At 49.5% G+C, this 18,379-nt stretch overlaps 1 protein-coding gene across 1 annotated transcript; it reads left to right on the top strand.

Moving 5' to 3' along the window:
* The first annotated feature begins 16,883 nt into the window (after positions 1 to 16,883).
* Positions 16,884 to 18,172, top strand: TMEM271 (transmembrane protein 271). Its single transcript, XM_063321011.1, has one exon. It carries the CDS (start codon positions 16,940 to 16,942, stop codon positions 18,026 to 18,028), a length of 1,089 nt encoding a protein of 362 aa, XP_063177081.1. The 5' UTR covers positions 16,884 to 16,939; the 3' UTR covers positions 18,029 to 18,172.
* The last annotated feature ends 207 nt before the right edge of the window (positions 18,173 to 18,379 follow it).

Here is an 18,379-nt window from a genome sequence, read left to right as displayed (position 1 = left end):
CTTCACTAAGGGCAAATCATGCCTGACAAATTTGGTGACCTTCTACAATGGTGTAACAGTGTTGGTTTATAACAGAAGAGCAAACTGACAGCATCTACATGGATCTGTGCAAAGCGTTCAACACAGTCCCGCATGACATCCTTATCTCCAAATTGGAGAGACATGGATTTGACAGATGGACCACTCAGTGGTTAAGGAATCGGCTGGATGGCCACACTCAAAGAGTTGTGGTCAATGGCTCAATGTCCAAGTGGTGACTAGTGAAGAGTGGCTTCTTCAGGGGTTGGTACTGGGACCAAGACTGGTGGTGTTTAACATCTTTGTTCATAATGTGGACGGTGCGATTGAGTGCACCCTCAGCAAGTTTGCCAATGACACCAAGCTGTGTGGTGTGGTCAACACACTGGAGGGAAGGGATGCCATCCAGAGGGACCTGGCCAGGCTTGAGAGGTGGGCCCATGCAAACCACATGAAGTTCAACAAGGCCAAATGCAAGTTCCAGCATGTGTGTCGCGGGAATACCAAGCACAAATACAGGCTAGGTGGAGAATGGATTAAGAGCAGTCCTGAGGAGAAGGACTTGAAGGTATTCATTGATGAGAAGCTCAACATGACTGGCCAATGTGCATTTGGACAGAAGGCCAACTGCATCCTGGGCTCCAAGAAAAGAAGTATGGCCAGCAGGGTGAGGGAGGTGATTCTTCCCCTCTGCTCCATCCTGGTGACACCCCATCTGAAGTACTGCATGCAGCTCTGGAGCCCCCAAAATAAGGACATGGACCCTGTTGGAGCGAGTCCAGAGGAGGGCCACAAAGATGATCAGAGGGCTGGAGCACCTATGCTATGAGGACAGGCTGAGAGAGTTGGGGTTGTTCAGCCTGGAGAAGAGAAGGCTCCAGGAAGACCTTATAGCAGCCTTCCAGTACCAAAAGGGGGCCTGCAGGAAAGAAGGAGAGGGACTCTTTATCAGGGAGTGTAGTGACAGGATGAGGGGTAACGGTTTCAAACTGAAAGAGGGTAGACTTAGAGTAGATATTGGGAAGAAATTCTTTTCCTGGGCCAGTGGTGAGACACTGGAACAGGCTGCCCAGCGAAGGTGTAGATGCCCCATCTCTGAAAGTGTTCAAGGCCATGAGGCTTTGAGCAGCCTGGTCTAGTGGGAGGTGTCCCTGCCCATGGCAGGGGGGTTGGAACTAGATGATCTTTAAGTTCCCTTCCAACTCTAACCATTCTGTGATTCTATGAACTGACAAAACAGACCCAGGAATTAAAGCACAGCAAAATGGACAATGGCATGAAGTGGAGTAGAGGATAACCAAGAAAAGGCAGAGCTATGTACAGCTTTACTTCTGTATAACAGCAAAGATAAGACCCAATACACTTACATCATGAGGGTTTTAACTACGGCAATCTATAAGGATCTACACTAGTCTATTTCAATACACTCCAAATCTGAGCAGTAGTTCCTGAGTTAGACTTTTTCTATATTTTTAGTAACTTTTAGAAAGTGGGAATTATGCCATGCACAAATTAGCAGTTTTCCCCCTGACATTTGGATGCACAAGCAATATGGCTGTGTTCACAGAGCACTCTGCACCACTGCAGTCCCTAAAAGCTTCAGAGGGATTTTGATACCCTCACAGGATGTAGCAAAGTGGTGGACTTGGCAAACGGTGTGTACATGAAGTTTAGCTAGTCTAAAAATGTACAGCAATGCACTTGAACAAAAATAGTTCAAACTTTTACATAAGCTGATGGACCGCAAGTGAACTTTTGTGTTCCACCAAGGGAAAGGCCTCTGAGTCACTACACGTAACTCAATACGGCAAGATGCCCTCAAGCAGGTGAAGCAGCTACAGTGTGCACACAGTCTTTGTTGTCTGCAACACAGAGCTTCCCAAGGCAGGCCAAAGACTCAAGTACCCTCAATGAGAAAGTTGCAGGTGAGCAAGAAAGGAAGCAAGAAGTAGCAGTCGAACATCCAAGTCTTGTGCAGATCATGATGCACAACAGATCTGAGCAACATGTTCCAGAAATGCCCAGCCCTGAGGTTGCCCATTCAGTTGTGCCTTTAGCATGCAGTTTAGCAGTCTACCTGTGCAATTTGTTGTCTCTGTCCCTTTTTGACAGCTGAAATGCTTTTAACACTGTCTCTGATTGTGTTCTGTTTTTAAACAAACAAGTTTTGCTGACCTACAAGACTAAGGGCATCTTTGAACTCAATGAACCCCTCCAGTTTGCAATGCACAAACACCTCTCCATTCTGTCTTCCTTACTTGCTCCCCTCTGGCTGAGCAGTGAACCTAGAGAAGACGCAGCCTGCACAGTCTCCATTACGTTCAATTTAAATCGAGCAACTATTTCGGGGACTTTTTTTTTCTGCCTCTTTGCCTAAGCTATTAATGACATTTGTAGCCACACATCCCTCAGTAATTAAAGGGCTTTCAAACTTCACATTTCAAGTGATGCAGAAGAGGCAAGGTCTTGCACCCTCCCTCCCAGTTTCCACAAACTGCTATGTTAAGCGCCATGTGAAGGTTCCCAGGTGATGGGCCATCCAAGAAGTCTGAGGATGCCTATGGTCAGAATAATTCCTCTTCCACTCACACCAGGCCCACAGCAGAGTGGGGACTTTTCATTCCTTGAAATATCAAACACCAGCTATAACCAAAAGTACGGCAGTGTGCTGACCTCTCAGAAAATCAGGCTAAGCAGGCATCTCAGCAGGACCAGTTCTACCTGAACAACCTTGACCAATCTGTTATTGGACACTTCCAATAATGTCTTTTCCACAACCTGTCAAGCTCTGTGTTCCCCAGTTCAGTAGCTAGAAAGTTTTAACTAAAACCTGTGACTACTAATCTTGCCAGGAGATATGACAACAGGTTATTCATTTCTTCAATATGGCAGTGTTTGCCACTTACAGTACAAATCCCAGTGCCTCTTTGAGCCATTTCTCTAAAACAGATGGAGATTTCAGCAGACTATATCAACACATCTTACAATAGTCAGCATATCTTTCAGTCTGTGGGCTATGACAAGGACAAGGTCAGCATGGAAACTGACCCCCCTTCCCACCATTGCATGGATTCTTTCAGGCTGGGCAAAGGCATACCAACTGCTGTGATAAGAGCACTTCATTCCCCAAAATTTCTGCAAGCTGTTTATCAATGGCTCTAATTTATATTCCTTTAAAAGCCACAAATATAATCCCCTACCTGCCCTCACAGACACATACCCACACCCACGCAGAGGTTAATTCTGCCTATTTGTTGTTTCAGCATTTTTGAAAAACGGTTGCAGGAGATAACACTACTGTTAGCATCACCAAGTGACAGGATTTTCTGACTTTCAGCATTGGCTCTCGCAGACATCAAGGTTTCACACAGTCCCGACTTCAGGAAGAATACAGCTTCTAGAAGAATAGGCCAGTACCAAGGTTGTTTGAAAACCCCACATTACAAAATCAATATTTAACACATTGGATTTCCTAGTGAGTCTTCAGAGACAAGTGTCTGACATTTGAGTAGTCCTGGGTCAATATTAATTGCACATAACTTCTCATCTGCATTTACTGCCACGTTTCCGCAATTAAATTATAAAAACTAAATGAAATCTCTAAGCTTCATAGCTAAATCTGCATGCTAAGTTAATTAACACTGTAATGGAAACCATATAAAAACTAAGGCCTGTCTGATCCAAGGCCCATTAAAATCAGTGACAGCTTGATTATAACCTGAAGCAAATTAATATCCATGCAGCCTTGAAAAACTGGGGAGTGACAAACTGTTTCATAGATGTCAAGAAACTGTTTTGTATGGAGACCAACTGAGAGGCCCTTTTGTGCCAATGACAGTGTTTCTGCCATCTACTGTGCGTGCACTTCATGTTTTTCACGAACTGGACACAGGGTAGACCTTGCAATACACACTAAAAGTCTTGCTATTTCCGGCTTTTCTTTAGGAGGCAATATGCTAAGAAATGTGCTACCCAGCATCTAGAGGACCAAGAACCACCTTCAAATGCCAGGCTGAGCTGGAAAGGAAAATGCCAATTTTCCTTCATTGGAGATGTGGGGTGCTGGGCACCAGCGGGTGCCACAGCACATCACAATATGCTTCTCACACATAAATTATGCATTAGCATCTTTCTGTTACTGACAAACTGCATTTGTCTTTCAACCAATCACCTGTTTTATACGACTTCTTAATGCATGACACTTCAGAGCACTTTCCAACAAGAACAACAAAAGCAACCACGAAATTAGTGGTAAAAGGAAAAATTAGGGAGAAGCAGACTTTAAAAAGAATAAAAGCCAAAATTTTGGCTCAGTGTTTAAATAAGTAAGGTGAAGTGTTCTTCACCATACTCACCAAAGGCGCTTATCCTTTGTCAAACATAGCGTGTCGTCACCTAACTAGCTTTGGCAAGGTAAGGTGTTTGTCTGAGCACTGAGATGCCATCATGATCAGCAGCTCCCCAGAAATGTCACATGAAGAGCACCAAAGACACACTATGAGGATCCGGCACTCAGAGGGAAAGAGTCCTCCAGGCTGCAAGTCAATTATGCAGACAACTGAACAACCAATAATTGCATTCAAAAGCACAGTACTGAAATGAAAAAAGGAACACCTGGAATATGAATGAGTTTGTATAACTCAAACCTGCAAATGTGGGTTTGTTAGTCACAAAACCTTTTAAAGCCAGCTTCAGAATATGGCAGGAGAAGTGTTGCAAAACTTAATATAGTTAATTGGAGTTAATTATACCTAATTATGTCTGTGCCATATTGCAGAGTTATCTCAAAACAAGTATGTTTAATAGCTACAAACAGCACGTATAATGTGGAGCACCATGATGAAGATTTAAAGAAAAAACATATTAGATATGCATGAAGGCAAAAGCGGACAGTGCCAACTGTGCTCACAGCATCCCTCTGAGAGCACCCATGAGGGGCTGTGCTGGACGCCCTTCTCCCCCCGCACTCACTCGCTGAAAGACACCCACCACCCTCCTCCTTCCAGCCGTGTCCCACAGAGAGAGCACGGGCCTGACCACCCAGCTGTGCTCCGTGGCCAAGAACCTTCTTCACAGGCTAACAGAAAATGTACCCACCGGTGAGATCAAGTGGGCAAAGAGGCCAAGAAACACTAGCCTGTCTCTGTCAGCACATCAGTCCTGTTCTAGGTCACCAAGGAAGATGTGGCTTCTGGTCCAGACACCTCACAAAACCACCGCCTGATGTGCTGCATCAGGAAAACTATTGTTTATCAGCACAGGCACCTGGCCTGGGACTGACAAGGAAGCTGTCTCAGGCTCAGAGAAGGCAGTTGTTGTTAGGGAAGGCTTAAGAGAAGAGAAAAATTAAAAAGCAAACCCACCACCCAAAGACGTTTTTTCTCTAAATGGTAATGGTGGGATACAGAATAGGATTCTGATTTAGCAAGAGCCTCATCAGGGGAAAGGAGAGTCAGCCCGCACCCACCAGTAGAGAGTCAGAGGTAACTGTTTCTTTTCAGTATTTTCAGCCCACCTTGCTGTGCCTTGAGAGCTTCTTAGAGACAAATTAGCTCAGCACTTCCCTGAGAATGTGGTAAGGACTGGAGGCTACTTCAGAGCCCCTTACAGCAGTCTATATCGATGTAGTACCAGCATCTCCTACATTTAAGTGTCCAATCGCCTGTGACTCCAATAGGAAATGGGTTTTGTGCTGGGTTCCATACACTTAAAACCATTTCTTTTCCTCTAAGGCATAGTCAGTGCACATGATGGACTCGTATCAATTGGTCTTTCCTGGCTGTCAGCTCCAAGACTGCAGCTGGGTTTTCTCCTGCCCAAGAAAAAAGAATTATCTGTAGAGCATTCCATTTTTGAAAGCTGCAACTTTATCCAGGATTATTGTCATCTGAGCGGACCACTGCCTACCAAATGATAGCAAGGATAGTTCACTTAAAACACAGTCCCATGTTGAAAGACAGTAGGATTAGATTTAGGGAAAGAACTGTAATTCAAGCACACTGGGATCTTGCCTAACCAGTTTCTATTGATCTATATGAGCTTCTTTCCCCATTCTAGTTCAAAGTTTAATATCACCATCTCACCAAGAATAGACATAAAGAACTTGAACATCCTTCAAGTAATAGGAAATAGCAAATCCAAATCTTTCTAAGGGTTGATTGCACATAGCTACAAAGCTTTTGCCATAAATGTTGATAACCCCAGCTCTGGTACAAGACAGTCAGTAATAATAACCCAGTGTTAATACAAAAAAAAGACAAGACTTTCACTTGTTTTTCACATGCTTCTATTCCCAAAGGCAAGACACAAAAGAGGTTCTGGGACATGAGATACCATTCTAAGATAGCAACTGAAGCAAAAAAAAAAAAAAAGTATTAGCTTGACAACTGAGTGAGGAATTTAAATAGTCAATAGTCAGGAATGAAGGGATCCAGCAAACAGAAAATAATAAGTTGTAAGTGCAATGGGAGGTTCTTTCATGCTTTTGAAGATGAAGGCAGGAAAGAAAAATCTGAAATTATGACAGTAATGGGAAGACCTGAAAAACTGTAGACGTCAACAGCAGATGAGAAGGATGAGGCATGCTGAGCATCCTTTACAGCTTTCTCGGAAAAAAAAAAAATCCCTGAGAAGAGCACCTTGAATTCAAGTAGGAATATGTAGCCATAGCAGAAGAAAAGAAAGGAAAGGAGAACATGCATGGAGATATACAGAACAAGATAGATCTTTAGCACTGGTCAATGCAAAGGGCAAAAAAGATGCAGCAAAGACAAATTTCCACTGGAGGAATGAGATACTCCCACTAGAAATCCACCTCTAAACCAGCAAAGAGGGACAGATTTCCATGACAGAGGAGTCAGTTATTAAAAAAAAAAAAAAAAGAAAGATCTGTCATCAGAGGGGAAAATCCTGAAGACAAGAGCGCTGGCAGTCAGCCAGGACCAACCTATGATGCAGAGAAGAGGGTGAAATGAAGCACGTGGAAACAGAAGAGCAAGAATGGAAGAAAACATCACCCACAAATATGGCCAAGACTTGGACAGCAAAGTGAGAATTACCAAGAGACAAGCAGAGCTACACTGCACAAAACATTAACAAGAAAAAGAGCTTCCCTGTTATGTAAATAGAAGGATAAAGAAATAAAATCTTGAAGTGCTAGACAGTAAACTGAAGAGAGAGAAAATTTAAAAAAAAAATTACTTTGGAGCATCCTGCATGAACACCCTGCCAAGCTTTCACAGAATCATAGAATCATAGAGTTGGAAGGGACCTCTGGAGATCATCTAGTCCAACCCCCCTGCCAGAGCAGGGTCACCTAGAGCAGGTTGCACAGGAACGCGTCCAGGCGGGTTTTGAATGTCTCCAGAGATGGAGACTCCACCACCTCTCTGGGCAGCCTGTTCCAGTGTTCTGCCACCCTCAAAGGAAAGAAGTTCCTCCTCATGTTTAGGTTGAACTCCTTATGCTCAAGTTTGTGCCCATTACCTCTTGTCCTGTCGCTGGGCACCACTGAAAAGAGCCTGGCCCCATCCTCCTGACACCCACCCTTTAAGTATTTGTAAGTGTTGATAAGATCCCGCCTCAGCCGTCTTTTTTCCAGACTGAAGAGACCCAAGTCCTTCAGCCTTTCTTCATAAGAGAGGTGTTCCAGTCCCCTAATCATCTTGGTAGCTCTCTGCTGCACCCTCTCCAGCAGTTCCCTGTCCTTCTTGAACTGGGGAGCCCAGAACTGGACACAGTACTCCAGGTGCGGCCTCACCAGGGCAGAGTAGAGGGGGAGGATGACCTCCCTCGACCTGCTGGCCACACTCTTCTTGAGGCACCCCAGGATGCCATTGGCCTTCTTGGCCACAAGGGCACATTGCTGACTCATGGTCATCCTGTTGTCCACCAGGACTCCCAGGTCTCTTTCCACAGAGCTGCTCTCCGCAGGTCAGCCCCCAACCTGTACTGGTGCATGGGGTTATTCCTCCCCAGGTGCAGCACCCTACACTTGCCCTTGTTGAATTTCATAAGGTTAAGATGGTAACAAGTCTAAAGCAAAGGCAGGGCAGCCCACAGAATCATTCAATGTGCTATCTCACTCAAAGTGGAGCCTAAACTCACAAAGCCTCCCAGACTCACGGACATCTCCAACCTAGTGGGGATAATCATCATAGAACAAAAATTTGGAATGTGGTGGAGAAATCAAATTTAAACACACATTTGCCCCTTCTGAAATACATTAAGAAGAAATCTGGGTACATTATTTAGGCACTAGATCATCCAGGCACTAGAACAAGTTCAGTGCGGGAGTGGGGATGGGGGGGAGTGGGAGTGGGGCAAAGGTGAGGAAGGTATCAAAAGATGCATTTTAAAATTAGCAGAGATAAAACACAGCACAGGCCTCCCAGAGTCTGTATGCTCCACTCTCCTTTGGTGGTATCCCTAACTTTCTCTCCATCTAGAGTTCAACGAAGCATGTGAAACGGCACTGTGTGGGAAGCTGTTAAACTGGCGGAAATGGGTAAAAGAGCTGAAAAGTGAGGAAGGAGCTTGCTAAGAGGGAGACAACAGCAGGTTGTAGCGTGAACCAAGTGAAGATAACAAATAAGGTTCTTTGAGGAGAAGGCAGCACAATGGTATTGTTAACACAGAGGAGGTTTGAAATATCATGAAAGGCAAAAGCTGAATTACCTTGAGGACTGGAATAACAGAAATTGGGTGAAAAAAAATCAGTCAAACAAGGGGAAAGATTGGAAGCGCCACCAACCGGCAGCCCCACAGCTAGGAACAACAGTGGAGGATAAATAAACTAAATCTGCACTAGGTACGGATATAGCCTCCTATGGGAAGGACCTGGGTAAAAAGCTATCACAAATTCTTGGATAATTGGGCAAGGACTTTCTAGGTAATTGGGCAAGGAGTTTCCACTAGAGATGAGGAAGCTCTAATACCATCATCCAAGGCCTTGGTAAGACCATGAAAGATGTAGCATACTGTCCTGGTGATGTGCTTAAGGAAAAACTCAAAGAGCGGAGCATAAAGAGTTTTTAATACAAAAAAAAAAAAAAAAAAAAAAAAAGAAGAAAAGATTTGGCCTGTTTCATTCAGCTAAATGAAAGCTCAGAGGGGTTATGTTTGTTGTCTATAAATACATCCAGAGAGTAAACATCAGAGAAGAAGAAGGGCCATTTAAGTTAAAGGACGATGTTGGCACAGAGCAAATGTGCGCACGCTGGCCATAAAATACATTTAGCACTGAAACAGTCAGGAGGTTTCTAACCACCAGAGCCATGAGGCTCAGCACAGCCTTCCAACAGGCAGCCAAAGACTTGAAAAGAAAAGTGAGAGTTGTTCATGAGTGCCATGATGGGGACCTGACGTGTGCAGGACCAGTAGCTTTCATGCACTGACTTATGAAGTTCCTTGTGTTCATTATTTGCTAACAATTTCCACCCTTTTTTAACCTTAAAATATTTCCAGTGGTTCTGCAGACTCTTATACAGTGAATTGAAGTCCCCTGGCAAAAGGTTACCTTTCACCAACCTTTTACAAGCATTCTTCAAATGTCCCAGGGACTCAGGAAAAGCCCAGTGCTGCCCCATTATCACCCCACAATATTTCCAGAACACAGATCAGGCAAGTCAGGATCTGAAAGAGGAGATGGCTGGCAGCAATACTGGCTCCTCAAGGGAGTAAGGAATGCAGCTCTGGCAGGAGCTGAATTAAAGACTGCAGGGAAAACAGCTCTCTGGTGCACGTGTGGAGGTGCAGGGCTGCTGCAGCCACACTGGCTTGGCCAGCATACAGCACTTCACAAGTGGGCCACCTTGAGGGCCCTGGTAGCCAGGCAGAGGGCTAAGAAGGAGGCAATCTAGTAGCCAACAAGAAACACCAAGGGCAGTGCTGTGTCTGTATGAGCCTGGCCCTCCTTGGAAAGTCAACTCCCCCCAGCAGCTGCTGCCATAGGCGAAAAGGACAGCATGTCCCTTGCCCCGGCTACTGCTGCTTCTTCAGCTCTGTCGGCTTCATTGCTCAGCACTCACTAACCTACACCTCTGACTGACATGGAAAAGGATGCGCTTTGAGGGGGATCACTTGCAATAACAAGGTAGGGAAAGATCAGACAAGCAGTTGAGCTAGGGACAGAGACCTCTCAGAGGGATAAAGCGTCCTGCAGCTAAGACAGCAGTTTTGTTACCAAGCCAGAGCAGGAACCACAGCTCACCATGCCAAGCCCTCAGGCAGCAGGGAGGTACTTCCTGGGCTGCAGATCTATGCGGGGCTCACTGCGGCCTTTGCTTTCAAGGACCAAGCCAGATTATTCCTTGTCCCAACATGCAGACAAAGGAAGAAGTTGTCTGCATGTTGAGAAGCAAGTGCACAAAGAAGCAAGTGAGCTACACATTCCCACCACATCTTTTTTTGCTAGAGGCCAGCCCCAGGCAGAATGATTCCCATATTATTGGGATCAGAGGGGATCCTAAGATACAGTTTCCCAGTATCACAGCTCTGGTTTGAGTGAGGATCTGCTCTCCCCTTCCACTCCTGCCTTGCAATTTCTTCCTCTAGAAAATTGAAGGTTGTTTAGGCTAAAAAAGAAGCAGCCAAAAAGGGACCACAGTTTAGCATGGGACTCATTAGAAGGTAACTTCCAGTCCCTCCTTCAAGAGCAGGTTATGCCTTTGATATGAAACAGTCACTGGATAAAATACAATTTAGGTGCATGGAAAACTTTAAAATTCAGAAGTAAGGCATCTTCTGAGGATAGACTCCTCTAAGACAAAGTAGGATCAACGTAGGGAGTTTTCAAGATCCGTGTGTCAAGCCCAGTACCTAAATTTGGATCTGGGCACATGAGACTGACAAGACACCTAATTCAATAACTGAAGAAGAAAGATTACATCTGATCCATCCCAACTTACCTGGGACACCATCCTTCACCCCCTAGATGCAAACAGGTTCATTGTCCCAACTCTCTGGAGGGTACAACGTCAAACGACAGGACACATAGCTAAGCAATCCTCTTTCACCCAAGCACGGAATGTAGCTCCCCTTCCCCTGAACCTGGAACAGGGCCTGCTGACCTCTTGAAGCTCTTGATATCTTTCTGCAGCACGTTCATGATTCAGCAGAAGGCAAAGCACAGGCGTATGAGTACTGCTCAGGTCCTATGCTGAAGGCCTCACCAGAACCTAAGAGATGTCTTAGCCTTAAGCCGTTGCATGGCACTGATTTCAAGGATAAGATGGCACATCAAACATGCAGACTGAACTGAAACACGCTTCAAAATAATCTGAAAGCCCAAAGAGAAATATTTTTAGAGTCCTTTTGGCTGGCAAAGTGTTCAGCAATCTTTCGTCATTAACTTAGCAGTTTCCAAGAACCTACACAATAAAATACTATCCAGGTCCCACCATTAGGGCAGCAGTTAGGAAAGCATCAGGTACATTTTCTGCAAAATGGTCATAATTGAACAATTCTGTGAAATACACAAAGGAAAGATGACCTTGTTTAAGTAATTTATCAAATAATATCAAATAACTAGTTTTACAAATGCCACAGCAAACATCTGACCTCTCCTCAGAATACTTTGTGCCCTATTCTATAGCCCTGTAAACAATGACTGTTCCTCACATAATTACCACTTGACTGAGCAGATTAAATCCTACTGCACAGAGAAATCATTCTTTTTCATTCATATCCTGGAGCATTTAAACTAAAATGGTAATAAAGACTCTTCACAGGGCCCTGAACAGGTCTTCTCAGATGATCCAGCATCACCTGAAGCCAGGACAAGGGAACAGAGCCAAGAAAAAAACAAGTTCTGAAAAACTGGTTGAAGTGCTCAGATTAACAAAACACTGGCAAATGCTGCTGATACAGGGTACCTGAACTGAACAAAGGCCTGAGCAACCCAGTCTGACCCCAGAGATGTCCCTGCTTTGAGCAGGTCAGACTACACACCTCCCAAAGTCCCTTCCAACCTAAATTATCCCATGACCTTACAGTGCAAATGACCTTGTTGTGTTAATACCCCTAATTTCTCATACCCTTCTTCCCTTAATCCAAAACTCCTAGAGCTAACAGCTGCCAACACAACTACCCAGCCTCTAGCATAAGATTTGCTTTCTCTATTTTAACTCCTTACATTTTCTTCCCAACCTCTCTGCTTCCTATTTTAAATGTGACCCATTGAAACAGGGTCTCCAACATTGTTTTTTCATCAGTGTCCAGCTCCCAGTTAGCTCCAAACTTGTCGGTTGATGTAGGGCCTTTCCCAACATGTGTTTCCTTAAAGTGTTTTCCATACATCGCCTGCAGAGATGTCTTCCATGTAAAATACTGTGAAAGCAGCAGAAAAGGCGGCTTCAAGCACACAGAAACATCATGGCGGACCTTGTAAATGGAAGAGGAGAAGGACCAGAAAGAAACATGATATGTTCCATCTTCAGAGTTTCAAATTTCTAGTTTCTAACATATTCTTAGTAACCATGTGTGAAGAATTTTTTGTAAAAACTTTTATCAGCCATAATGTCTCCTATAGAAACAGGGGAAAAAAAATGTAGTAGCAGGCAACACAATAAGCTATGAGAGGTTACACAGCCATCATGACTGAATAGTCAAAGCTATGACACCCATTTATCAAACTAGCATTGAAATAACAACACATATATCTTACCATAAATGCAGTGTGGGAGGAGAGGCAGACAATAAAATAATGCAATGCTTTGCACTTTGGTGGCATAAGCTGAAGATCTCCATCTATTTTACAAACACACAGTTTAGCTTCCAGCCTGGAGAGCAAATAATTAATAGCTCTGTCATCCTTTGTGCCACTGAGTCACCACAAAAAGTTAAGAGGCTGATCTGCACCTTCTGCAAACATCCAGCTCTGTGCATACTGGGCAAAGCAAGCCGGCATCACTGGGCACCACAGTGCCGGCTCCCAACCAGCACCCAGCAAGCACAGCCCCTCAGCTCCCCTGTGAGCTAAATAAAGCTTTGGACCAAAGCTCCCCACCCCTCTTTGGAGGTCAGATCTGGCCATAAATGACCTCCCCTGTAAGACACAGAAAGCTCACTCTGTGAAGACAGTGTTGGGAATGCATGTCCCAGGCTGGCATTGTCCCACAAAAGCTTACGCACTTGTCCTGAAGTCCCCCAAAATAACGCTTGAAAACAACTGTAATAAATTTTGATTGTGCAATTAAAAAGGAAAATCTGACTAAAAAAGCTGGAAGATAAAACTAACACCCAGAGACTCAAAACATGTGGCACCTACCATACTTTATAGTCAGCAGCTGTAGTACAGTTCCATCAGGTTCTGACTTTGCTATTAACTGAGGCTGACAGACCAACTCGCCTGCAGTGACTGATTTAGGTGGCAGACTAATGTGGCCAAGTGGCTTGCAGTTCTGATGTCTTTTGTTGCACACAGGTACTCTTTTTCAGCTGGCAGACCTGGCTGACCAGTCAGACACACTTGTATCAGCCATGCACACGCAGACGGGCTTCCAAACCTTGATGTGAAGGGGCTACCGGCTAGGACTCAGGTGATCAGCAGCACCCTTTGGGATCCAGACAACTCTCCAGTGACCTTTATTTAGGCTGGTAGGTCAGTAATTTTTATAGTAATGCCAATTCAATCATGAACAAATGATTCAATGTAAGATATAGGTGTGATAGAGTATTTCATACAATGTCTATTATTATTAATGTAACAACACCATTACTGTGTTTCCAGACATTTTATCCAACGATGCTGCAGGATGTGCTGATGACGTTACTCTGTGTGTGCCTGTGCATGTGTGTTTATAAAGTATCCTCTTACTGAAAATGTGCCACAGTGCAAAGCTGTAAATAACCACATGAAAAACTGTGCAAACTCTGACACTGAAACAAGGGAGATTTATGAGTAATAAATAATAGACGGGGAAGCATGTTGGTAGGGAAACTTCTAGCTTTGGATATTGAACACAGTACTTGGAAGCCAGAGAATCACTGCGGGGAGAAACAGGTAAAGTTTGGAAAAGTTTAGCAGCAGCAAGTTGCTCCACCAGAGGAATAAAAAGGTGTAGCAGAATTACTAATTACATTATTAAACTTGACGCATCAGCCTGGCCTCTCACAATGCACAGCTTTTAGGGGTCTATCCAAGATCACAAACACAGGGAAGGAAAGGTTCTTTCCTTAGACAATGACATTCAAGATGAGGAAGACTGAACAGCTGTAAGAGCATGTGAAGGACCACGCTGAAGAAGCCTTGCTGCCCACTTCTGGCAGCTGCCAAGAGAGGAAGCAGGAAAGAAACATCAAGAAGTTCTCTGTACAATAAAGAAACAATCTGCCCCCAGTGGAAGGTTTGCTTTTCCTACCCTAACCACTGCCAGTTAAAGGCTGATTAATAATTGGATGCATAAAAGATGAGATCTCTTCTTAATTTTGCATTTATTTACTGTTAAGTGAATGTTCTCACTATTCGTAATAAATCATTAATCCTTTTTTGAACCCCATTTAGCTCTTGACAGTAACAATGAAATGACACAAATCACACATTTCCCTCACATGTAAGTTTATGTTGTGTGTCAGGGAGTAAGGCACTTTGCCCATTCTATATATAATTAGTTCATTAAGTGTTTATTTCCCACTAGCTACAGCTCTTTTCCCTCCACGCCCACACACGCAGTGTGTCTCCCTGGGCCCTCTTGGACTGGCAGCTGGATTGAGAGTTTACACGTGCTTCACAAGGCAATGTCTAGAGTTCAACCTCAGGAGACCTCAGGAGGTGGTTGCTGTATTTTGTAAAATGCTGTGTGCCCTCTATGCATTTACTTTTTAGGAGTCATAAGGGTGAGTTCTTTTAAAGGCATCTGAAGCTCTTCCCTAGCAGCCCAGGCATTCACCACAAGCAGAGACAAAGTCCCAGATCCTACAGCAAAATCTTCACTTGGGCACGGATCAGCAGACCCATATGCCCCAATCCTCAGGAGCCAAGGACAGCCTGGGAAGGGGGAGAGCTGATGATGACTGTGGGTGGCATGCCCAGCCACACCCTCCTCGAAGGACACAAGAAATTTGGTCCTACCCTCACAGCCAGGGCTATGACCTGGCAAGGGGATCAGCTAGCCACAGGCCAGCCAGCCTTGGGCTACCAGGATTGCAATGTTTCCTCCTCACAGTCAAAACGCCCCACGGGCCCGTTGTGAACAGGAGGGAGAGGGCAAAATTCCTTTGTCTGTGTGGCACCAAGCAGCAGGATGACGTGTCCCATTGGAGCCCCTGATGCTTTTGGACAGTGCCACCAGGGAGGGCTGGACTCCAGACAGGAGAGCCCACTCCCTTGGAGGGCCACTGCCCCATGTAGGGCCCAGAAACCTCGCTCAGGGAGGAGCAGCTCCTGCCACACAGTCCCGTGCTCAGCAGCCCAGCCCAATCCGGGACTGCAACAGGGTGCTGGTGCTGCTCAGGGGGCTGCTGGTGGGGCCAGAGACACAGAGGGAGCAGAGTGGCATCCCTGAAGAAAGCTGAACACCCCATCATGCTCCATATACACCTCCCACCACCAACAGGTTCACTGGCCCTCTTGGAAAGGGAAAACGGCTCAGAAAACGGCTTTCTCTCCATCGCTTGCTCCCCTGAATGCTAATCAGCGGTGCAGGCTAAAAATACCCAGCAAGGCTGGCGTGCGCACGGCAGAAGGGGAAAATGGGGGAGCTGGAGGCTCCAGCTTCCCGGAAGGAAAAAGGACAGGCGAGGAAAAGCTTTCCCCAAGCCCCCCCACCTTAGCTGTCGGCACAGGCACAATCCCCCCCCTCTCCTCCACTCCAAGGCTGAGGTTCGCACCTCTCCTTCGGGAGGCCATCCCCGGTGCTCCCCGAGGAACCGCCGGGTCACGCCGTGCCGGTGCAGGTGACGGCGCCTCCTCCACCCCTCCCTCCGCCCCAGCACTGTCTTTCACCCGCCGGCGCTGCAGGCGCTCCCGGACAGGGCGTCCCGGCGGGCAGTCGGCCCCCGAGCCCCGTCGCCCACGGAGCAGTGTGCGTGGCCCCGCAGGGAGCAATCCCACCGGGGTTCGCCGGCAGAGCACAAAATAAAACGAGGGGTGCTGGGGGCCGCCGCCTCCGCGGGCGCGGGGTGTCTGCGCCGGGCAGCGCGGCGGGGAGGGCTCGGTGCGCCGCATGAGAGGCGCCGGCACACCGCAGCGCGGTGACAGGGAGGCCCGCCGGCCTCCTGCCAGAGCCAGCGCTAAAAAATAAATAAATAAGTCAGAGTGAGGGAGAGAGGGAGGACGAGAGCACGGAGACAGGCGGCAGCATTCTGCATCGGAACCGGCGGAAGGGGTGCAAAGCCCCGCCGCCCCCTGCCCTCGCTGCGCGTCTCTCGCCGTGACCGCCGGCGGGGAGCCAGCCGGAGGGCGGCCTGCTCCCCCCCACGCCATTCTCTCCCCCTGCGCCCCCCGTGCCACGCGGGGGGAGTGCGGGGAGGCCGGCCTCGCCGCCCCGGGCCGAGGCGGGGGGAGTGCGGGGAGGCCGGCCTCGCCGCCCCGGGCCGAGGCGGGCCGAGCCGGGGGTCGCACTACCCCCACCAGCAGCGGCGGGCCGGCGTGCCGCCCCCCCTGTCCCCCCGCCCGCCGCGGCTCCCATCCATAATTAATCGCCTCCCCGCAGCCGCCGCGATAAGAGAGGGCGGGCGGGGACGAGGAGGCGGCGGCGGCCGGGAGGCGGGGGGGGGGAGCGTGAGCGCTCGCCGCGCCCGGCTCACTGCGGCCGGCGGCTGCCTGCCGTGCGGAGCGAAGCGGAGCCCAGCCGCCCCGTCGGGGAGCGCCGCGCTCGCATGGCCGCGCCGCGCCGCGCCGCCGCCGCCGCGGGGCCGGGGGGGGCCGCGGGAGGAGGATGAGGCGGGCGGCGGGGCGGCGGCGGCGGCGGCGGCGCGGAGGATGAAGTGGAGCGTGCGGGGAGCCTGCGCCGCGCTCTCCAGCTGCCTCCTGCTCGCCTGCGCCCTCAGCGCCGCCGCCGTGGGCCTCAAGTGCTTCTCGCTGGGCTCCGAGCTCAAGGGCGAGCCCTTTCGCCTGGGCACCGCCGCCGGCGCCTTCTACTCGGGGCTGCTGCTGGCCGCCGGCCTCTCGCTGCTCGCCGCCGCGCTGCTCTGCTGCCGCCCGCCCGACGAGGCGCCCGCGGCGCCGGCTGCGGACCCGGCGCCGGACCCGGCCTTGGCCCTGGCCCCGGCCGGGGACCCCGACCCGGCGGGCGGCGGCCCCGGCGCGGGGGAGGCGGCGACCGCGCCGTCGGGGTCGGTGGAGAAGGCGCCGCCCGGGGGGCGGCAGAACTTCCTGCTGCTGGGGGTGCTGGTGTTCATGCTGGGCGTGCTGAGCGCCTTCGCCGGCGCCGTCATCGACGGCGACACCGTGTCGCTGGTGGAGAGGAAGTACTCGCACTACTGCCTGCTGCAGCCCGGCGGCGCGGCCCGCCCGCGGAGCGGCCCCGCGGCCCCCGACGGCTCCGCCGCGGCCCTCCGCTGCCAGAAGCTGCGGGACTACCAGCGCGGCTTGGTGCTGTCCACCGTCTTCAACGCGCTGGAGTGCCTCCTGGGCCTGCTCAACCTGCTCCTCGTGAAGAACTACAAGGCCTCCCAGCAGCGCGGGCGGCGGCGGCGGCGGCGGCGAGCGGCCCCGACAGCGGCGGCGGCGGGCGGGCGGCGGCGGCGGCGGCGGGGCGGCGGCGGCGGCGGGCGGCGGGCGCCGCGCCACAGCCAGGGCTCCCTCTTCTCCGGCGGTGAGCCGGAGCTCAGCCCCGGGGATTGCCCGTTCCAGGCCGTCTCCTACATCAACGTGGGCGTCTTCCACGTCTTCGACGAGGCCGGCGTGGAGGTGCACTGCGGCGGGCATCCGTCCGTCGAGCTGCCTGGCTACTCGCCCATGGACCCCGAGCTCAACGCCTCCTACCCCTACTGCTACCCGCTGCCCAGCGAGCAGCCCCCTGCCTACGAGGAGATCTACCCCGGGGAGCCTTGCGCTCACGGCACCTAGCGCCCAACGCCGGCGGGACGCCCGGCTCCCCGCCCGGCCCCCAGCTCGCCTTGACAGCCGGCAGCGGGCCCGGTCGCCGGAGCGGGCCTGCGAGGGGGCCCGCCAGCGCCTGGCAGCCGCGGGGCTAGGGGACAGCCCTGGGACCACCGACGGGATGGCCCCGCCGCAGCGGGCCGCCGTGCCTCTGGCTTTGCGGAAGCTTCTCCTCTCTCCCTCCTTGCTTTCCCCCTCCTTTCCCCCCATCCCTCCCTCACAGCGACCCTCCGTCCGTCCTTCCGTCCGCCGGCGGCTGAATTTTCCAAAGGCTGCGCAAGAAACGCCTGAGGGTTGGTTCCTCCCGCCGCCTCTCCT

This window comes from Chroicocephalus ridibundus, chromosome Z (genome assembly GCF_963924245.1).
Source record: "Chroicocephalus ridibundus chromosome Z, bChrRid1.1, whole genome shotgun sequence".
NCBI classification, from domain to species: Eukaryota; Metazoa; Chordata; class Aves; order Charadriiformes; family Laridae; genus Chroicocephalus; species Chroicocephalus ridibundus.
Note: the sequence above shows the minus strand (reverse complement) of the source record. Positions and strands in the feature narration are given on the sequence as shown.

Coding starts and splice junctions, on each gene's coding strand:
- TMEM271 (XM_063321011.1), top strand. CDS start 16,940: ATGAAGTGGAGCGTGCGGGGAGCCTGCGCCGCGCTCTCCAGCTGCCTC.